We start from the raw sequence: 21,955 nt of genomic DNA, 5'->3' as shown, positions 1-21,955 counted from the left end.
AGATCAGGACTAAGTTTCCATCCAGTACAAGCCAAAAACAAAGAACGAATCCTGCCCTGAAAAGCTAAGTACCAGGGAATGACAGCATGAGGACACCAGCATGCAGGTGGGCTCAGCATAAGAAGAAAAAAAAGCAGCACCTGACTGTGAAGAGGTATTTTTTTTAGGCACAGTGAAAAGGTATTTCAGGATAAGGACAGCCAAATGGTTTGCTGATGTTTATGGACTGTCCCATTTCCAAGGAAGAAAATGCAGGTGGAGCATATTTGAAAAAAACATGAAAAATTATAGAACTGGAAATTGCTTTCTCTAACAAATTCAAAGCACATATTCTTTTATAACACCTTTCTTTTTGTGTGACATATGATAGGTATTTTGTACTTCTTCCCCTTAAGAAAACAGAAGTGTTTCAGCATCTTCTGTATAACTTAATAGCAATTTATGTGCCTGCTATGGTAAGAGATAGGCTGGTTTTCCAGAAAAAGTGAAAAATTCTGCAGCTTTTTCAAGTCTTTGCCATGGGTCCTACTGACTTATGAATAGGACTCAGTTAGTTTCCATCCCCTATTAGACTGTATTTTCCTCTGAAAAGAGCATTTCTTCCTCTTCAGGACTGAATTATTTGAAAATCCTCACGTGTTTTGTAATTAAAAACTGCACCTTTCAGTAACGATTGCTAATTATCTCAGAAAGCGTAGTTTGCAGCCCAGGCACGCAACGCGAAATCGCCATCGTGCCCCCAGGCTGGGGCACGCCAAGGCAAGGACAGACTGTGGAAGAGCTGTGGGACCATTTGCCTGCTGTCATGGCTTGGCAGGGAGCGTTGGGCTGGGCTCTCAAGACATCCAGGAGCCTATGCAGTGACCTGGCTCTCCCCACCACTCCTGTGCATGAGCAGTCCGGCTATGCGGCATAAGACAGCTGGAGGCAGCGAGTCCTTGGCATCGCTGAACTGCTGCTCATCTTTTGCACTGCCAGGGTTTTCTGGAGCCTGCCCGTGTGTTCCTGCATCCTTGACATGGTGCCAGCTGGACAGCCCATTGAGCCCTCGCTCTCCTGGCTCCTTCAGCTACCTCTGCATCTGCCAGGCTGATTCGCCCAGAGCAATCTGGTAGCCTGTAACTTCCTGGATCCCTTTGCTCTTTTTCTATACTGATTTCTTGGGGAGTGCTAAAATCTAAAGCAAAATCTAGGCAGAAACACATGCCTGACAACCAGCCAAGTAATCTCAATTTAACCACATAGACACCAAAGTTTTAAGCAGGAAACATATTTGGATTTCCAAAGTTTGCCACTGCACACGTCCAGGGGGACAGCTGTCCTGTTTGAGCTGAATGCCTTAGCACTTCTCCTGCATCCAGCCCCTTCTGAAAGCCTGGAGCTGCTGTACCGTACCCCTGGAAAAGCCCTGGCCTGCCCAGCACACCCACAAGTCATGGAGTTCAGCGCAGAAGAAACAGCAGCTGGGTTATCCTACTCAAATTCACTGCTGCTGAAGGTGGTGTCCCTTTGCTGTTGGCCTGTCTACCCTCAGGCATTCAATGGAGAAGGAGGAAAGGCTGTTTTGGCAGGAGCAAGAACTCAGCTAAACACCTGGCTGCTACGCAGAGGACAACCATCATTTGGAACCATGTTTCAGTCGTGCTTCTCCTGTTTTCGTCCCTTTCATATTTTGTTGCCTTCCATAACTGGCTGTCTGGTTCCTCCTAGCAGATTTCTGAAACTATTTGGGTCAAGTAATGATCACCCAAGTACAAGAGACTGCTGCATACGAGATTTTCAAAGAACTAAGCCCTACAATTGTTAAACCCTTACAAAAGGCTTTATGTAACTTATTCTAGTCTGGGTCACAGAGGAGTACTGAACTCCCATCCACTAACCCCCAATTAATTGCATAATTGTTAATACCTCCTTTGGCTAAAAATAATGCTTGAGCCATTTTCTATGTCTAAATTACTGTTGAAACTGGATGGACTTCTGTGAGCCAAGAGAAACGAATGGAAAAATCACACTTTTGGTGAAGAGAGGCAGCATTAGGTTTCAATTAGGGTTCAGTCCAGCAGGGAAATGGGAGGGAACTTTGAAAATGCTGAGACAAAACCTTTTAATCATCCATTCCTTTTTTGTTGGATCCTGGGCTGTGTACCACAAGTGATAATGCATTACTCTAGTCCAGCAATTCTGCAGGCATAATTCTGGTATCGATAATATTTGCAAAAATCAATCCCGTATTTCTGAGCTATATTATCACTGAGAAAAAGATTCTAAACACCCAATTTACTTTTCACCAGTGACGATACTGGTTTCTCTGCCCAGAGCTCCCAACCGGTGTGATGAACCCCGGCCTCACAGCTTCACCTGTGGTTCCTGCAACACTGTGCAAAGGTTCTCAGTTTGTAGCACCAGCCTTGATGGGAAGCAAAAGCACATGGCTGCTGAGTTGTGGCACAGAGATTAGGCAAAAACACTCCTGGGGTCAGAGTGAGACAGCAAAATGTACATTTTGAGGCTACGTTATTGTCTTGTCTCCTTAGAAAATAGTAATTTACATGTTAATAAAGAAAATATTTACATGTGGAGCTTATAAATATTGCCATGTTGGCCCAACCTATTGATACAGCAGCTTTCTGCTCTTTATGAGACAGTCATTTGAGTCTTTGTGAAGGGCAATATTTAACCCTGTCACAGGCCCATGCAAAGCACGAACCTACGACAGCCAAGGTCCTCAGTTGACCAAGACATCCTTGAGGAGGCCAGTATCACAACAGAAATCAGCAGCACTTGGGTTTTGCCTCCATCCTGTCCTCAGAGGCACATGCTTATTCCCCCATCTGTGGCAGGAAAGCAGACAGTCACAGACTGATCTCCAGACCTGGGTCATGTACTCAAGTGAAAGGTCGTGTATCCCATCACCAGGTCAGAAAAGATGATCATGCTGTTTTACAAAAGCCTGAAAATATCCCGTCAGGAGGCTTCAGAATTCCAAGCAGCTATAACATACTCATGTTGGGGTTTAATAACGTTTGATTTTAGCTTACGTAAGTAATACAAAGCATGGAATTATAATGCATATTCCAGACACAATAGCAATACGATAGTGAAGGGCTCCTAAGTTATAAAGAAGCTTGTAAGGCTTCCTCAGAAATGGAGTAATCAGATGGTTGCCAGATCATGAACTAATTTCCCTATCCTCACTTGGCTGTTGAGCAAATAAAACAATGTTAGAGGTATCTAACTGCATATACTTTATTAACATGCTATCTTCAGCATATTTCAAAGAACAGTAACACAATGTCTGTGGCCTTGGAGAGAGGCAAATGAGAAATATTTCCTTTCATTTTTAACACCGTCCTTTCTTCTTTCATTGGTGAGCCCAATTACAGAGCCATGATGAGACTATAAATTCTTAATACTGCTCCCCTGGCAATTGTACTTGTGCAGCATTTTCTCAGGTAGAACCATGTTATGGAAGCAATAACGTTTTCACCAGCACAAGCACAAATGGATCATGTCTTATATACTCTGGCCGAGCCGGCGAAGTCTCAAGAAATTAATTCAGTCCATGAGCAACTCCTCACAACCTACTAATATAAAAGCCTACATCATAAAAACGCAATAGATAGAGACCAGCTTACCTTGATTACTTCTTTTTACTGCCTTAAATTCCAATAGCTGGAGCTGGAAAGAACTGGACTCATAAAATGGCAAATAAGAAACTTCTACAGGATATTGCATTAAAGACAGGATGTACCATAAAACATGTGTGGAATTAGTTCTTGAGCTAGTTACCTTTTCCTCTTTAAGATGACTGCTGATACAATTCTGGATGCAAGGCACAAGAGAACAAAAAGTCTGTATATAAGAGAGTTGCGCTGTCACAGGAATTCCATCTACCGTCCCGACCTCCCCCTCCAAGCTGTCTAGCCCCCCAAAGTGTGTCAGCACAGGTCAGACAAGGGATATGTAAATCACACAGCATTGCTTTGTCCAGCCATACTATATATAAAATGCTACTACTGGCTCACTCCCCCTTCTCTGAAATGAAAGTACCGCTCAATCAGATGAGCTAGCTAGCTGTGCTCAACACTGCCAGGCTGCTTGTTCCTAAGTCTATCATCCTGGTTTCTTGTTCTGCTCTGAATTTTAGTTTGTATTTCTGCACCTGCAGTAAAATCCCTCCATAGCTCATTAAAGAAATATATCTGCAAATATGTGACACAGAGTGATTAGGAGCAATGAAACCGAGTGTATGAGCAGCCTAGTCTTGGTGCAGGACTAAGATATCTCAGGACAGCCCAGAACAATGTTAGGTTGGTGATTTACTGAGACTCTAAAGAAATATATACGTATTCTCCCTAGACCCCATAACCTGCTGCTGATCACAGATGTGGCTCAGATGGAGTCTAGAAGCCTGATAATAAAATCTCATTAAGGATATACATTTTTTGCTCCTGGCAAGTGTGTTTAAAGAGAGAGAGAGCATGACAGAGCGCATTGCTTGGATCTCTCTTTCACCAGACAGAACAGCATTTGTCCCTTAGCCTGTTGCGGACTACCCTAATGGATATCTGACTCGGGCGCAGTCTAGCACAGTCTCCTCTTACAGCTGGCAGCCAGCATCAGATGCCTCACAGCAAAGGGCGAGTGCAAGACCCCCTCATTAGGCAGGTACTGGATACTCACAAGTTTCAACCTAGTCTTTAAAAACTAGAAGTTGTATTAAGTCCTTTTCAATTACGTCCCAAATATGTTTTTTCTAGCAGCTGGAATTTGCATTAGCTAAGATTGTTCGTCTGTGTCAAACCAGTGCTGGTAATTGCCAGACTCTTGTGGATGTTTGTGTGTATGAAACTCTTTCAATTCCTATTCTCAAGCGCCTGCTAATTCAGCTGTGAGCTCATTTATCTTTGCAGTGCAACTACCACTATTCAGTGACCCAGTCACGCTGCTGACTACTGCCCCTGAACGAAAGTCATGAGATAACACAGCAAAGCATAGATTGCGCTAAAAAATGAGTGGGATTGTGTCTTAATAACAAAAAGCAGCTTGAGTCCCTTTCCCAATACCTTCTGATTATATGTATTATGCTGACACCAAGTTCACACCCATGCCATCCCCTTTGTGTTCAGCCTTAGAAATGCAGTTAGTAAAAGAGCCCATAAAGGAGTTGCCAGTGTGATGGACAGACTCTGCTGTCCCTAACTGTGCTATTTTAGTGCTGCCTTTATTCATGCTGTTTACCTTACAAGCGAACAGCACACCAAAGCGAAGGTATGCTTAAGACAGAAGGCAAGAATTAGCTTAACAAATGCCAAGAATGGGAAATGGAAGAGGAAAGGTAAGAAGATATATCAGCCTTAGCCCGCCTGGTTATGGCTGCATGGTTTCAAGCCATAAAAACAGACATACAAAGAAGAAGTCTCACAGTTTCTGTAGTTTTCATCATCTTATCATTATCGGGTGACTAGTTTCCCCCGGCATCCCAGCAGCTCTGGAAGGAGGACTTCAAAAGGACATGACAGTGGAACGGAGTTTGGGGAAAGGATGGAACTCTTGTCAGTGAGTTTCTCCTTGAGCCAGGTTCCCAAGTGCCGTGGCAACAAGGTAAATGTTACCTGTGTTTGTCAACTCAGTTAACTGCATATTCCCCGTACGAATTTTGTATCACTCCCACCTATTTATTTTTAGTTTATTGCATTAGAAAGACGGATATTAATCTTTCTCTGTGCAAGAGATCTTATATTTCCTTCTAGCACATTTGAAAGTATTGCTTTTATTTTAATAACACATTTTTATTCTCAGCATGTTGCTTCCTCCCTACCAATATTTCAGCTTCATCACTAATTCATGAACCATCACTCTGGTGAGAATTCAGCTCTAGACTGAGAAAAAGAATTCCTACATTTATTTGTCTCTTGGTTTATAAAAGATACTTTTCTCTTTAATAAGAGGAAGTTTTATTCTGAAAAATGATAATAAATTAGATTTACATTTGCACAGTCAATAGAGAATTTGATGCATATATTATAGACCTAAACTAGGTAAAAGGTTATTATACCAAAGGCTTGTTAGTCTTCCCTTTACATGCAGGAAAGTCTGTAGTGGGTTTTTCAAAGCACCATGGAGAGTACCCAGCATCCACTGACACCTTGAAATATCTTTAGAAAATCTGGCTGTCCACAAAAAGAGATCAGAACAAACTATACCCAAAAAAACATTCTATGACAGGAAATGGAATGAGCAAAATAAAGGTAGATAAAGCTATGATCACAACGCAAAGGGAGTTGTTTGGGGTGGAGTTGTCTCTTCTTTCGTGCACGTATTGCCAGGAGGTAGCTGGGATACTGCCACTATAAAATTAAGTGTAGTTGTCCCTGGACAACAATATCTTTCTTAGGTAGAATCTAATATCATTCCTTCTGCTCTCTAATTCTGCAATGGCTGTTTGACAGAACTGGTTTCCTAATGCAGGCTCTCCTGTTAATTTTATGCTTTCTGATAAGATATGAGAGCAATCCTTCCCAGAGCGTAGCTCACCATCAGCATTCTCTCTCCTTCGCAAGCATTCAACCCCAGAGATCTCAGAGCCCGTTCTGATCTTAATATTGCAAATTATTTCTTAAAAAGAATTACAAACACTTCTGAGGGGAAGACATTAAAAAAGTAATATGCCCAACACTCCCAAGTATGGGACTATGAACAGACAATGAAACAGAAGAGAAAAATCCCTTCTCCTATACTTAACATTCAAAGAGAAGGTTAATTCCAGCGTAAGTCCACAAACTAAAGCATATGGCGATACGATAGCAAGTTAATTGAAAGATCTTTTAAATACCAAACTGCAAAAAAACATGACTACAATTTAAAATCTGCTTCTCTTGAGGGGTGAAATACCTCTATTTAGTTTAGTTTGCATTCCCTGCCAGGGTTATTAGTGCCTTTTCTGTTACTTTTAGATGAGTTCTGCATGGGAGGAGAATAACACAAAAATTATATGGGAATTTTTCTATATTCAGAATTTACGTCTGGTCCAACCAACATTAGTGGAAGGAAGATCAAGTATCCACTAACTACAAGACATCAAGGTGTTGCTAAAAATATATCAACTGTGTCACATACCTAAGAAAGATTCTCCCCAAGACAGGAGTATTTAATGGGATCTTCACGGAAACACTAGATAAATGCAAGAAAGTAATGAGAAGAAACACAGCTTGTGTAAGATGACTTCAGAGGGACTTTGAGCTCATCAGAGGTTTGTAAAGTTTATACTACAAAACTGAGCAGACTCAGGAGAAGTTTGTGACAAGTCTTCCTGCATTATTGCAGTACATTGCCAATTTTATGGGCGAGAGCATGAAGATGACTCTTAATTCATCTGTTATGGGCAAAACATTTGAGGCTCGGGATTTGAGAAAGCTTTAGATGCTTCACTACCTAGCACAGCAGTACATTTAATTATCATGTCACAAAACATGGTAAACTGAATGTGCTGCTCACAGCGAGGTGGTGATGAAGAGTGGGAGAAACTGGCACGAGTAAGAGGAAGAAATAATTTGGATGGAAAAATGAGTAATTGCGGAGCTCCCACACAAAACCACCCTACATGTTCTGAGGAATTTCAGATCTTTTCATTATGGAAACCCATCTCTGATCAACCAAGGGGAGGAGGCTCATTCCCTACAGCACCAGGAGCAGCTGTGGTTGTCCTGGCTGCACGACACCAAAGAGATGGAGACAGAGCCATGCAAGGTTTGTTTGTTTGTTTTGGACTGATTTGTTTTCTTTTTGAGTTGTGGCCCACATTTTACCCAACCTTCTAATAGAGTACAGGTTTAACAGATTCCAGGGTGATATTGAGTGTCTTTAACGAAGACCACAGACTGTTCCTAGAAGGAAGTGGAAAGTGGGAATAAACAATGAGGCTCCTGCTACTGCGGAATATTACTCCATGGACATCTGAACAGTTGTTGTTCAATCACAGCTATAATAATGACCATATATAAGTGACCTGAAAGACACTACAAATCCAAAACGATAATGAACTTGGTAGCACACCAAAACAGACAATGTGATGTCAGTAGTACAGCTGGCATGTTTCAACCTGAGGAATATTTACAGGATCAGGCTCTTCCATTTTGACTGCAATGGCATACGAAAAGCATATGTAAGCTGACTAGAGATAAACACAATTCCATGCAAGAGAGCACAGTATCACAAGACTATACAATAAAAGCAATGCCATAATATTGCAGAGAGAACATCAATGGACCTTGGAATACGCTGAAGGTTGGGATAGTTTACACAATTGCATCGTGTTCTGCAACATCTATGGGAGGACCATGTATTCCCAAGTCATGGCGCATACCATTCTGCCCCAGTACCCAGATTATTTAATAAGACTGTTACCTTGTTCACACCGTCTGCCATCGCTTGCAGTGTTAGCTCTCTAGGTCCATCCACAGTCTTTCCATTATCAGTTGGTCCCCAGCTGGCACTATATATATCTATGACTTGAGGCATATGACTGATAGAGGAAGCCTCAATAATGTCTGTCATAAATGGCTGGTCAAGCATTCGAATACCTGTAGATTTAATCAACATAAACATGAAATATGCATTACCCAGCAGAAGGTGAAATCTCAGCACCCAGCGAAGTCCCCCAGTTACAGGTATTTTCATTCACTAGCAGTTTCACCCACTCAGTAATTCCGCACTCGCCATTCACATTTCACCAGGGTATGCTTACCCAGCAGGATGGCAGCACTTAAACACCCAGCCACAGCAATGCAGCATGGCCCAGAAAGAGAAAGCACTTTATCATTAGCTTTCCAATTACATAGTATTTTCCATCTACTATTTGAAAATACTTTTAAAACAGTAGTATTCAGCAACCTCAGCATTTCATCACATTTAAATAACAATAATAATAGTATTTAAAATAGTATTTATTAACAACTAGGGAAAAGGATTAAGGCCCCTCCCATCTCTAATTTATACTCAGCGATGTGTTGACACTTCATTAGTTTTTCAAGTAATTTTTCTGTTTATTTTGGTTCTTCTCCAGCATTTAACCAGAGAGGGAAAAACACACTACGCAACAATTTCCTGGAAAAATATCATTGTGTCAACATGCAGACGCAATAGCAAAATATGGCTAGTATTTGGAGAAAAAAGCAAACTAAAACCTGCTTCCTTTAACCCATACTGCAGTAGAAATCAAGTTAGAGTTTAAACGATACAATCCTAGGACATGCCGACTTCATAAAACCTCGAAGTGCTATCCCTAAGCAAGTCAGAGAGCGTGACAAAGACAGCAGCGCAAGCCCTCACATCCATCATGCCCCACACATAGGACAGTTTCACTGATAGCCAACCTCCTGGTGGCCTTTGGATGAGACCTGAGTAACCAGGTATACATTCCAACTCTCATTTGTAGCCTTGAGTTGAAGTTCAGTTTTTCCCAACAGTTTTAGGACGCAGATGGGACAGAAATCAATACCACAGAGCCAAACAGTGTGAATGGCAGCGAGGATCTTGATTTAGAAGCCAGTGCTTTTACTATATTCAATACAAAATCCACGTGCCAAATGTGAGGCTGGAAAAAGTGGTGTAAACTTCAAACAGAAATCAGACCAAAGCTGGATATTCCTGATCTGCTAATTCAAGCTAGAAATTATGAAGTCAAACTCAATGAGCGAGAAATCCCTTCACATGCTTGTAAAATGCAGATCTGCACTGAAACCACAGAATTAATTATTGACCCCGGGGAGGTGGGGGAACAACAGGAGGAGCCAAGCCATCTGGTTTGACTTTAGGGCAAAAAAGAGGTACAGGAAGCAAAACACACGATGCCCCCGATCCTTGGCTACCAACTTCCAGTTCCACCTGGAAACATGGACCCTGAATCACGTCAGCAGCACACTCCCAGTTCTAATCAACTTCCACATTCCCACTGACCACACGGTGGTGCTACAGGTGCACGCTGGCCTCAGGCAGGAAAGGCTGGCACTTCCAAAAATCTGTGGGGATTTTGCTACGAAGTGGACAAGTATGGAAGATTATTTGTAGGCTGTTGGTCATCAGAAAAGGCCTTCACCTCTTCATTTTTAAGCAACCAGCTTGTAGACTTATACTAATAATATAGATGAGGTCCAGCCAAAATCCCATGCCTCAATTCACATTCCTCTAAAAGTAGCTATTGCCAGAACGTGAATTTTGTGAAATGTCCCATCCCCGAAGGGGATGTTACCATCACTGAAGAAAGCACTAGACCTGCCTTGCCAGTTACTAACTCTCAGTGATATTTCTTGGGGTAACAGCTTAGCAAACATTGCTTGGTGCCCTTCTACAGTAGAGATTTGGCTTTCGATCATGTAGGTGACAGGCGAAATGTAGCCTTCCTCAGATTCTTCTGACACCGCGGTGGAACAGGGACTGGCCAAGCAGAGCAGAGCTGCCCATGCACACGCACTGTGAACCATTCCCAGGAAGCAATGGGTGCACCCACACTGGTGTTTCCGTGTGGATCAGGGAATGAAAGTGAAATTCATAAGCATCTATCTCTGCTTGCTGTGCCTCGGTTCTCATCATGGAACAGTCTTAGAGTGGGAAAACTGGATTTCTTCAGATTAAACTAAACCGACACATGCTGTCCAAGAGCCTAACTCACTCCAAGCACTGTATTCAGCCTATCAGTGCAGACAAGAGCTAGTTAGAAGTAAAAATACCCAACACACCTGAGGTGTGAATGCTGGGTGCTAGGCACCACCCATTTCATTCTCTGCATCTACTCCTACCACTCTGCATCGCTTGTTAAATAGAGGAAACCAATGACCACAGAGATTTACAGCACTGCAAGCCCTGCCCTATGACAGCCTAAAGAATAAGAGCAGCATGGGATTTGCCTTTTCAAATAGTTTCTAAGTGCAGCAGGAATTTGTATTTTACCTCCTGCAAAATGAGATTTGTGACAAGTGATTCTGCAGCTACGCAGGGAAGAAGCTCTGAAAATCAGTATACAAACAGGAATTGGCATAAGAAGGAGCAGAGCTGTTCCTTTGCAATGTTATTAAAGAGGCTGTATAAGGCCCTCAATTGAAAAGGCAAAGCCATGGAGAAATTCCTCTCCCAAGCTACTGTGAAAAGTAATAAACTCATGGCCCAGTGCCAACCTGCAGTCCTGTCCTGGGCAATGCTCCCTGTTTCTGCAGGAGAAGTTCTGCCTGAGGCACAGTGGTGTAAGGACCATTTACACCTTGAATTGCTACCGTACCTGCCACCTTGGAGTTGTATGCAACTCCCACGCCGCAGATGTTGTTGTTGGCAGCAGCAGACACCTCTCCCGCACACCTTGTCCCATGGCTGCAACAGGGAAAACAGAGACACCACGTGAACCCCAGCTAATGCATGTGCTGAATTGAGCTGGATCACCACGGTCTTGTTTTTGCCTCATAGTCAGCTCCCAGCGCTTCAGAGGAAAACCGTTCCATGGCAGACAGTTGAGTGCTGTACTTGGATGAGCTCATTCCTTCCTGAAGCAGGAGATAATCAACTTCCCCTCTGCAGTATGAGCTATGCTTGCTCGGAGGTTAACATGCATACTTACGCTCCATTTAGTTGTAAAGTTATTCAGACCTTTTCTTTTTAACTCTGTCTAACAGGTTCTGCCTTGTTACCAACTATTAGTCAGTAGAAACAGGCCCTTGACAGACCAGTGTAAAAATAAGATCAATATTAATTCCTTTATTTTTGTGACTTGACAGTGCAACACCCATTATTTTGAACCCCACAGAACAAAGTCAGATTGCCTTTTTGCTGTTCAAACATGTATCAGGAGCGTATCCCTGCCCACAAAAGAAATGCCATGGAAACAGGTGGGTGCAGTATCAAGCTGGAGTGGCAGAAGGGAGCCACAAGGGTCACTGCACTCCTCAGCAGCAGAGCTGTGGCCTGGCTGGCCAGGCCCAAAGCTGGCCGGACCTAAGGGCATGTGCATCCCTCTCCTCCAGTGCCTAAGTCCCAGGAGGGCTGCTAGGTGCTCCAGCTGTCAGCTCACGGAGCTGCTGCTTTCTGCTCAAGTGGGAAATGTCTCTGCTCTGACACAGAGGTCCAGGTTCAGGCTGACACGTGGCATTTCAAGAACACTTGGCGTCTCTGAAGTGCTTTACAGCTCTTAACAGAGACCCTTTAACTGGCAGTGGCTCTAAGGCAGTCCTGCAGGAAGGCAGACTGCATTTTCCTTTCTCCTAATTCATCATAGAAATTAAACCACAGAAAAGATAAATATAGACAATATAATCTAGTTTTAAAAAAATAGCACAGCAGCAGAGAAACTAGTGAAACCTGTGCTGCTGTCAGGTTTTTTTAAGTTTAAGATGTTGAATCAATATGAATCCATCCTACTGCTCCCATCAATCCACTCTTTGCGTTAAAACTGGCATTGCTCCTATAGCATGCAATTAGCAGTGCTGTATTATAAAGGCTATATGGAGCACCAGATGAACCATCCCAGGAGGCAGCAGAATTGTTTTGTTTTAATCATCTTTCATCTCTCTCTCCCCCTTTAAGGACCTCTGGCAAAGGTGAGTGTAACATTAATAAAGGGGTGAGAAGGAACACATTCATTTTCCTGCTGTACTTGGAAGAATATATTTTTAAAGGCAGCTCCACAAAAGAAAATGACTGGCCTTGAATGTACACAGTGTCTTGATCATGAAAGGGTGAAGATCTCATGCAAGTTCCTTTTACAAAGGGGGCAGAGAGGAGAGTGATACAGATTTCTTATTCAGCTGTAGGAAAAATTTCTTTCAACAATCAAGCAGGTTTTCCTTCATGCTCTTGTTCAAGGAACTGTGAAAAAAAATATACTGTTGCTAGGCATTCATTATCTAGTCACCTGTGGGCTAGCTACAAGCCACAGAGCAGAATAAATGGCTTTGTTAAAGAATTGTCTTGACTGACGCTGGGGTGCAAAAAATCAGTGACACTGCCAGGTGAGCTCTTTCTCTCACAGAGGGGAAAAACTGTATTAGGACCTTCCTGGTGAAAAGATTTTATCAGAAGGTCCTCTCCCCACCTTGCCTCTCCAGCACACTGGCCCACACGATGGAGACTGCAAGCAGACTCGTTCCAGCAGCTCAGGATTTAGATACTGTGCTGCTGACTGGAGAAAAAAAATCACATGTGAGTTAGTGGAAATGCATTTAGTTGAATTATTAATGGCAAATAGCATACTTTTCCAATTTAGCCCTATTTGCTGTTCATGTATCATTGATAAACCCATTGTGGTTTCTATGAAGTGACCCATGTCATGGGCACAAATCACAGCTTTTCTCTCCAATGTTCACCTCTTCACTATTATTTCAATGTTTAAATCAAGGGGATGGAAAACAATTACGAATATTTTCACCTATGAACAAGTTACTTCAAAGGTAAACCATATATTAGCATGTAGAGCAAGTCATACATTAGCAGGTAGAGCAAGTTTCCCATAAACATTATATAAATGCAAACATTTTACATGAACATTCATCAAAAACTAAAGTGGGAGAGGGTGATTCAATGGAAAAACAGTTTTGCCTTCAGCTGGTTTAAATAACATATCTGTGCTAGTTATGAAAATTTCACTCTGCTTTGTCTTTGAAAACTATTTCTATTTCTAAAACCCACTGCCAATGCTATTGTGCACGCCCTTCTATCGATATATTTTTTAAAAGAGTCAGAGGTGGCACAGATTTTCATTGAGGTTCCTTTTCATCTGCTTTGAAATGCTTCTGCAGACAGCAAAGGACAGGACCACCCTTCCTAACTTCAGCTGTCCGCAGGGGAGGGCTATGCAGAGCTGCAGTCTCAGTAGCTGGGATGATCTGCCTATCTTGACCACTTTAGTTGCTTGCACTGGGCAGCAGTTAAATATGCAAAGCTCAGAGGGACACTTTTGTGGGGCAAATGCCATCCCCTTTTTACTCACATGACATTGTCAGCTTCTGAGCATTTGAGCGTTTGCACAAGGGAAAGCATTCCCCTGCTTTGGGGAACATGCCACTCTACCTGCATCCAAATACACCAAGAACCAGCCGTAGTGCTGAGGCTCCTCCTTGACACTTGTGTCGTTACGCTGCAGGTAGAAAGAGCTGCTAAACCTGTTTATACAAATTCTCAATTATTATGTTGAATTCTCAATTATTATGTTGTTTCCATTGTATTGATTGAAAAATGAGGAGGAGGGGAGCAGGTGTTTTCACCCTGTTAATGAGCACTGTCTGGAAGCCAAGGGGAGTTCTTTCCTTGACTCACTGGTATTTTGTTTGGATCCATAGTAAGTAAAGGACGTTTTTATCTCTGAAGAATATGGGTTTCCAAGATAGTGAATAATTTTTGCCCAGCTAACTTATTTGAGTGAGAGAATATACAGAATACAAAGCTGACAGGAGTGGAAATAATTATTGGTTATTTATATCATGGCAGAAATTCGTAATCTCAGCGCTCTGAGATGGGGAGCCCTGAGTCGTGCCTTCTGCATGCTCACAACAAGAAATCAGAGGGCTGTACAGAAAGGCCAAGCTATCGCTGACTCCTATGGGTACATGCCAAGGTACTGAATGTGGTTCAGGAGGAGTGGGTGTTAAAAATAACAGACAGTTCCGAAGTGGTTCCTAAAAACCACTCTGAGTGCTGTGGGGCTGCCTCTGCTTTTGGGAACAGGGCTTGGTTCAGGTTCCTTCACTGCTCCTCAGGCTCAAACACAGCCCTGCCCCATGTTGCACCCCGTGTCCCCTATCCTGGCTTGGTCCCCAAGCTGTGGATCTGAACACAGTCAGTATGGTAAGCACAGGAATAAATCCCTTGGCTGCCCAGTCATCTATGTGCCTCTTGCTGTAACAGCAGCCAAACTGCCCGACTGCAGTTCCCTGCCTGAGGCACCACACTCTCCCCTTCCAAAACCCACCCTGCTTGGTTTCGTAGGCCAGTGGCTGTTAGATGGAAAGGCCAAAGTGCTTCCAGCAGCCTTAAAAAGCAGAAAGTAGAAGGGGAATCTGTGCTTACAAGCAGAGCAGCTGCAATTAATGAAATACTCCATGCAAAAACCTCTCCCTTTTTTTTCTTAAAGTCTAATGACACTTTGCACATGCAGCTGGCAGCTCACAAAAGCCCCTTGGTTCATCTCTTTAAAAAACAGTCCTTTGCTTCTTGTTCCACAATCACTTGAATTGCTCACATAGAAATGTATTCTTTATGGAAAAAGGGATATTACGCTATCCTATTTTGAGTCTGATCCTCCTGCATGCATAAAATTCAACGGGAGATACATCACTGACTGCAAACTGAGCAAAATGGAGCCTTTACTGCAGGTTTCTCTGAATGGCTTTTCTGTGTAACTACTCTCTGTCCAGACGCACCTGTGCAGCTACACATATGGACAGACAGACTGTCCTAGGCACACAGTTGTAACCTACCAGTAATAATAATTCAGGAGTCAAAAGTTATGACAATAGCTTATATATGAGCACATCAGCTTGATTAACAATATAGCAAAGAAATACACAGTCACTACTCCTGAACAGGTGGATATGGTGTGTTGGTTTGCATCTTAGCCTGGAGAAAACAGGAAATCTTGCATCTTAAAGCCTTCTTGAATTCTGCAGGCAGGAAAAGGATGCTTTACTGAATGTGTTGCTCCCGTGATTTACCTTGCAAGGCAGAAAATTCCCTGTCTCGCCAAAGAAACCTCAAGGTTCATGACAAAGAATGCTATACTTTCTAGGTATCAATTTTTTTCTGGAAAGAATAATGAAGGAAATCTGCAAAGCAATTTCTGCATTGCTTTTCTCCTCCTGACTTGCTGACCTGAGCTCCCCATTCCCTCAAGAAAGGAAATAGAAGAAAGTGTTGCAGTTCTCTGAAAACCTGAATCACGTTCTCAATAATTACAGATCGGGTCACAGGCGACCATGCTGCTCATGCCCACATTCTTCACTTGGGTGCCTGAAGTTAGCCAGAGGCACCTGGGGCCAGAGACCATAACCTTTGCCACATCCAGGATGCTTGAGGCCCATTTTAAGAGACTTCAGGAGGTAATTCTGCCTCCAGGGCCACCTTGCAGAACACGTGAGGACTGCACACTGTGCCCCACTACAAAATACTTGATAGCAGCACAATCAGTGTTAATGGGGCTTGGCAGAACACACTTAGTTTTATGAAGTTCCACACTGAAAATGACAGAAGCTACCATTACCCACTAAAGCTAAATTTAATTTTCCTCCGTGCTGCTCCAGAGCTAAGTGATATCTTTCTCCTACAAAGCTCCTTTGCATAAATAGAGAAAGGCAGCAGACCTTCACAAATTAGAGCCCTAGTCTTCCTCCAACTTTCCATTCACTAATTGGATTCATACTAGTTTAAAACTGTCAGATGTCCTTTGCTGAAATGAAGGAGAAATCTCATTGGCATCTTGCTTTGGCTGAAAAATGGCAGCACTACAAAGGAGGACATCACAGCTCCTAAATCTGTTTGATCCATTCCAGGAAGCCTGTGTCTGAGGTGGAAGCACAGCTGCTCCACTTCTTTGTTGTGTCACTCTGACAGAACTAAAATTGATTTCTTTAGAAATAAAAGCAAAAAAACCCATACAAAACTTAGAGGCCATGCATACAGCCATACTAAGTTAGAGATGAAAATCACATCAAATAGGCCTGAAATATTTTTTGATAAGCACTAAGACTGAGCCCTGAAACCTTTAAAAGTTTTCAAATCCTCAGTGGTGCTGATACGTAAAGGCTGGCAACATCAATTATATTTACATCTAGAAGACATTTGGAAATTTCATTGAAAATATCCTGAAACAATTTTTGGAAATCCAAGCCAGAACCTGTCTGAGACCCTGGGGAGTATGCTGCAGAGCCAGAGATGCTGGATGCTGAGATCACAAGGTAATAAACACACCTTACAGGTGTGCCTTGGACTCCGCACCCTTGACTACATTAACATCTTGCTAGGAGCCTGACAGAAAGGGCTTTTTCATGGGACAGATGCGGAACTCAGGGCACTCATGTTTTTTAAAAAACTGTTGAAATGTGTTTCTGTTCCATTTTAAGAAAAAATGAGTTCAGGGAAACAAAAAAAGTCATGTTTTCTAAAATCTGAAGCCTTTTCTTTTAGGCCATTCTTATTTATACCACACCTTGAGGACCAGACCTTCTCCTGCTGGAAACCGGCTAAATTCAGAACATATTGAAGGAGGAGTGGGTCTTGGGCAATCATGATGTGTTCAGGAGAAATAACACAAAAAGCACAGCTGCACTGTTGATTCCAAGTTTATAAACACAACAGAACAGGTTCCCAGTCAGTGTACGTGGATTCCTCCAGCAGCTACAAACATCTCAGAATCAGCCCTGAAATGCTATCCATGTACACTGTCCTTAAATCAAGGTGAAAAGACAGATGATTCAGAACTTAACATAAGATTTAATTGTTTTTAAACTGGTCATTCTACACTATGCTGCTTTTCTGCCTTCTTAAGTCTACAATCGGATGAAAAGACCTTTTTCCCCCCCAAAGCCTTTTCCTGTCTCCAGCTTACTCCCTTTAAAATTAGCTAGCAGTGATACTGCCTCAGACACAGTAGATGGGAAACCCGTCTATACAGATTTGGGTAACCGTAATGTCCTAGGATAGCTGACAGAAAAAGGTATGTGGCTATCACCCATTCAAACAATCTAAATATATACTCTTCTGAAGCAGCAACTTCATTTATAAACTATAAAATGGTTGTTGAGTGCTAGAGGTTAGCTAAAGAAATGAAGTCGTAAGTAACCTCTAATTTTCAAGCAGTAGAGAGACTGCAGCTTCTGCAGGCATTCCACAAACACCAGCAAATACTTATCATTTCTTAAGCAAACCGAAGTGAAGAGCAGGCTGATCAAAATCCATTTACCTGTTAAACCAGTCATCTGTATAGCGGGGGTAGGGGTAGGGATCATTACTGCTGAAGTCGTAGCTGGCTTTGGCATTCTGCAAAACACAAAGTAGTTCAGTAAGTCAGCAGAAAAACAGATATGCAGGGCAAAGTGGAACACAAATTGAAGGAGGAGCTGAGAATCATTAACGAACTTTGTCCTCTTCATTCTGCAAGATGCATCTGGACGCAAACTGGTCCCTGTTGTGCTGTGCCATTTCCCACACCAGCAAGCCTGGGGAAACATGCTTTCTGGAGTGCAAAGCCTCCTGCGGACCATTAGTATTTCCAAACAGTGTGGCTAATTGTGAGGCAGTGTGAGAGCTCAGGTTACTACTGAGGGACTGTTCACCAACACTTACAAGAGTATTTAGGTGTTACGCTACTTGGTGTGGCAGGACAAAGGTTAAATCCTATTTTCCAAACAGTGGTGGAAGTGACCAGACACTTGGGTCTTCCATCATAAAATTATTTTTGAAAAACTCATTTGTAGTACTACAACAAACAGTCAGATTTCTAAAAGCATTTCAATGCCTAAGAATGTAAATTTCTCAAAATTCAAATGTGAAAACTGCATTAATGGTCAGCATATATGCCTGAAAATCCCTTTGCATATTTTCTTGGTCCTTTAGTTGTCTGAACAGCTTCACAAATGTGGCTTTCAGGCGCTTTTGAAAATGTCATCCCATGTCTCTGCTTTTCATATAAATCTAAATCATTCCTGATTTTGCCCTATCAGCAGAGCTAAGGACACTCAGCAACTTTTTGATGCTATATCTGAGAAGCAAATGGAAAGTTTCAGAAAGTCAAGTGCCATCTTCTTTCTTCTCTCTTAATGAAAAAATAAATAAAGGGTGACTGAAAATTAAGCTTTTAAAAATATTTAGAAGCTTCCTCTCAAGTGTATGTTCACAGAGTTTATATTTTAATAAACACCATACTCAAGGAACAGAATTATGTTAATTCTTAATTAATGTGTACTTGTATTCTTTTTAAGATTTGGCTGAGCATGCTATTGAAGATAATTTGAGACTCGTGTATGAATAGCTTTGCTCCTAAAAACATTCCCCTTCAGCAGATTCTCAGTTCCTGGGGTACAGGAATAGACAGTCCACTGGCAGCACCAAAGTCTTTGGGTTTTGGATTCAAAACCCCTAATTCCCAAAAACTTGGGCCAGAATGAAACGAGGACAACATTGTCCTTGATCCTTGGAGGGTAAAACTAAGTAACTTTCAAGTTACTGTACAGTGATTTTTTGGGGTGATCATTTCAGAAAGCCTGGTTGCTTATATTCAGCACGGACAATAAGTATTTTGCAGCATTTGCATGGAGCAGAGATTTGCAGAATGCCTATCACACGGCTTGATGCTGTTCTCCAGCTCAGACATAGCTGAATCCCTTTGTGAGTATCCTTATTGATCTCTCCCTATCTCTAAACTAAGGCCTTGATTTTCAGCCTGAAGACGCTTTCCAATAATGTCAGCTATAGCCACAAATTCTCAGTGCTTCTAAGTCTCTGTGCCCAGCTGTATGTTTAATTTACCTCTTTTAATTACCACAACTGCTTATACAGCACTTTGAATGGTATAGATTTGTATGAGCTAAGAGTAAACAGAACATGACTTTTCAGCCAGGGAAAGAAGGGGAATTTGACAGGGGTCTATAAATCATGACTAGCACAGAGAAGGTGGACAGGGAGTTACTATTTACTACTTCTCATAATACAAGAACTAGTGGGAATCCATAGAAATTACCAGAGGAGAGATTTAGAAGCAGCAGAAAACAAGAAGAAGTACTTTTCCATAGAACACGTATGAATTACAAAATTCATTGCCCCCCAGCAATACAGAGGTTAAAAGCCTGAATGAAATCAAAAAGTGGTTAAACAAATTAACCGAAGACAGATCTGGAAGGGGTATTAGATGCTGTGCTTCCTCCTTCTCCAACAGTCCATAAAACAGTGAATGCTAGAAGCTGGGAGGCCACAATCAGGTAGATACCACAGTCTCTGACTTAGTGACCATACTGCTCCCCAAGCATCCACTACTGGCTGCTGTTGGAGGCAGGATCCTGAGCCAGAAGACTTTGGGCCTCATCCAGTGTGCCTGGCAAAGCCTGTGTGGCACAGACACATCTTAATGCAGCAGAGGAAGTTTGGATTCTGCAGTGTCCAGGGGAGCTGTGACAAGGATTTCTGCAAGGGGCCAGGTTTCATCCAATACATGGCAGTAAAAAGAAAAAAGCTTGTCAACAGAAGATCCAGTCCTGTTCTTTATTAACGAGTGCAGTATCTAATCCTAGCAGGCCAAGCTGGAGAACCAAATCCTATGGTAAAGTCAAAACAGAAATGATGACTCTCTCTGATTAATTTAATTAGCAGATAAAACCTACTCTGTCACAGGGTCTAGCTTGGCAACCTTTGGAGAGAAATGCATTTCAATCACCAATTAAAGAAACTTTCTTACACTACTGCCTTGGACTAGACATGGCCTGGAAACTATGCAGACTGCAGATAACTAAGCTTAGTTCCAGTGATTTCAGATCATTTCTTTCAGGTAGGTATGGTCTAACATGTATGGTTCTAAATGTAATTAGTTCAATATATTGCCAGCTTCTTATTGAGTCAGAACTTCTGTTTTCACACTAAAAATACTGTACAGATGAGAATTTAAACTCAGTCATGGGTCAGCTGTGGGTTTTTTTTCCCATCTGGAAGAAAGGCAGTCCTACTTACATAGACCCTGAGCTCAAAGGAGGTCTGGTGAGGCTGACTTTTCAGGACATCATCAGACATGCAAGCACCTCGTGGTAGCTGTCAACCGCTCTTGCCTCTAGAATCCCCTTGTGCAAAGAATTATGGATGGAAAAGCCCTTCTGGCTGTGCAGATGTACCACTCGTGTCCAGAGTAGTGATAGGCAAAGGGATTCCACCATGAATGATTCAGCCACCCACAGCAGACTGCAGCTCTGCTGTATGTCCCATGTAACCAAATGCCAGCTTATGGAAAGGTTGCTTTAGGCAGGCTATAAACAAAGTTGTGCAGCACTCTTCTACATCCTGTAGCTCTTATTCACTTGATTTTGGATCACTGCACTCAAAGGAAAAAGATATCTAATGTAGCAGGAACCATCCACAAAGTGCAAAATTAAGAAGAATTCTTGGAAAGAAAACAACTGCTGACTGCACAATTTATCTTCATTAGGTTCTTTGAGAGAAGAGAGCGAGTTTCAGCTTCATGAAGGCATATTCCGCCCACACTATGGAAGCAGTGGAACGGGTAATGAAACAGCAGCGACAAGTACAAATGGACTGCTCCAAGTTCCTAATGCAAAGATCAAATCCCCAAATATCTAAGCCTCAACCTTTTTTAATTTTTTGTTTTTTAAAGCATAAACCAGTGACAAATTAAATCCATTTCAACAATGGACCAAAAAGGGAACTGCTTCAGTGGATAGCTAAAATATTTCATCTTGTGTTTTGGGAAGTGAATATTAAAATCTGTGGTCTGCCATTCTCCTCCACAGGCTGGACTCCCCAGCAGGCAGCAAGAGGGAATTTATTGCTAACATGGAGATTTAATCAGGGTAGGAACCTGGGAGGTGGCAACCAAAACCAGTGCAAATGAGAATCTGCAACAGCACACTGAAATGAAAACATTTTGCTTTTCAATTCAGGTGATTCAGTTTCCAGTTTTAATGCCAAACTAGTCTACTGGCAGTTACTTCTCTTGGACTTGAAGCATCTAATATTTAGTTTTCAATATCTAAGGTAGTTGCCTGGTCTTTTTCTCCAGGGAGCAACTCAAGCCACCAATCTTAGGCACTGATCATAGATTGCGGTCTAGCCTTAGACTAGTCATTAGGCATACAGTGTTAGAACGAGATGAATCCTATCCCTCATGTTCAATCAAAACCAGTTCATTGTTGCAAAGCGATTTGAACCTGATGTTTATCAGTCACCATCTATACACAATTACTTACAAATAATATCTATAATATAA

At 42.1% G+C, this 21,955-nt stretch overlaps 1 protein-coding gene across 2 annotated transcripts in view; it reads right to left on the bottom strand.

The window, feature by feature from the left end:
- The window catches only part of PCSK2 (proprotein convertase subtilisin/kexin type 2), a 106,208-nt gene that overhangs the window by 16,108 nt on the left and 68,145 nt on the right, over positions 1 to 21,955 (bottom strand). For both annotated transcript variants that reach the window (XM_050893409.1, XM_050893410.1), the window contains 3 exons: positions 17,933 to 18,009; positions 11,273 to 11,361; positions 8,407 to 8,582 (listed from right to left, as the gene is read on the bottom strand). In XM_050893409.1, the coding sequence (XP_050749366.1) occupies positions 8,407 to 8,582; positions 11,273 to 11,361; positions 17,933 to 18,009 (342 nt within the window). The remainder of the gene's footprint in view (positions 1 to 8,406; positions 8,583 to 11,272; positions 11,362 to 17,932; positions 18,010 to 21,955) is intronic.

The sequence above is a fragment of the Gymnogyps californianus genome, chromosome 3 (assembly GCF_018139145.2).
Source record: "Gymnogyps californianus isolate 813 chromosome 3, ASM1813914v2, whole genome shotgun sequence".
Taxonomy (NCBI): Eukaryota; Metazoa; Chordata; class Aves; order Accipitriformes; family Cathartidae; genus Gymnogyps; species Gymnogyps californianus.
The sequence above is the reverse complement of the archived record's forward strand: the minus strand, read 5'-3'. Positions and strand labels throughout refer to the sequence as shown.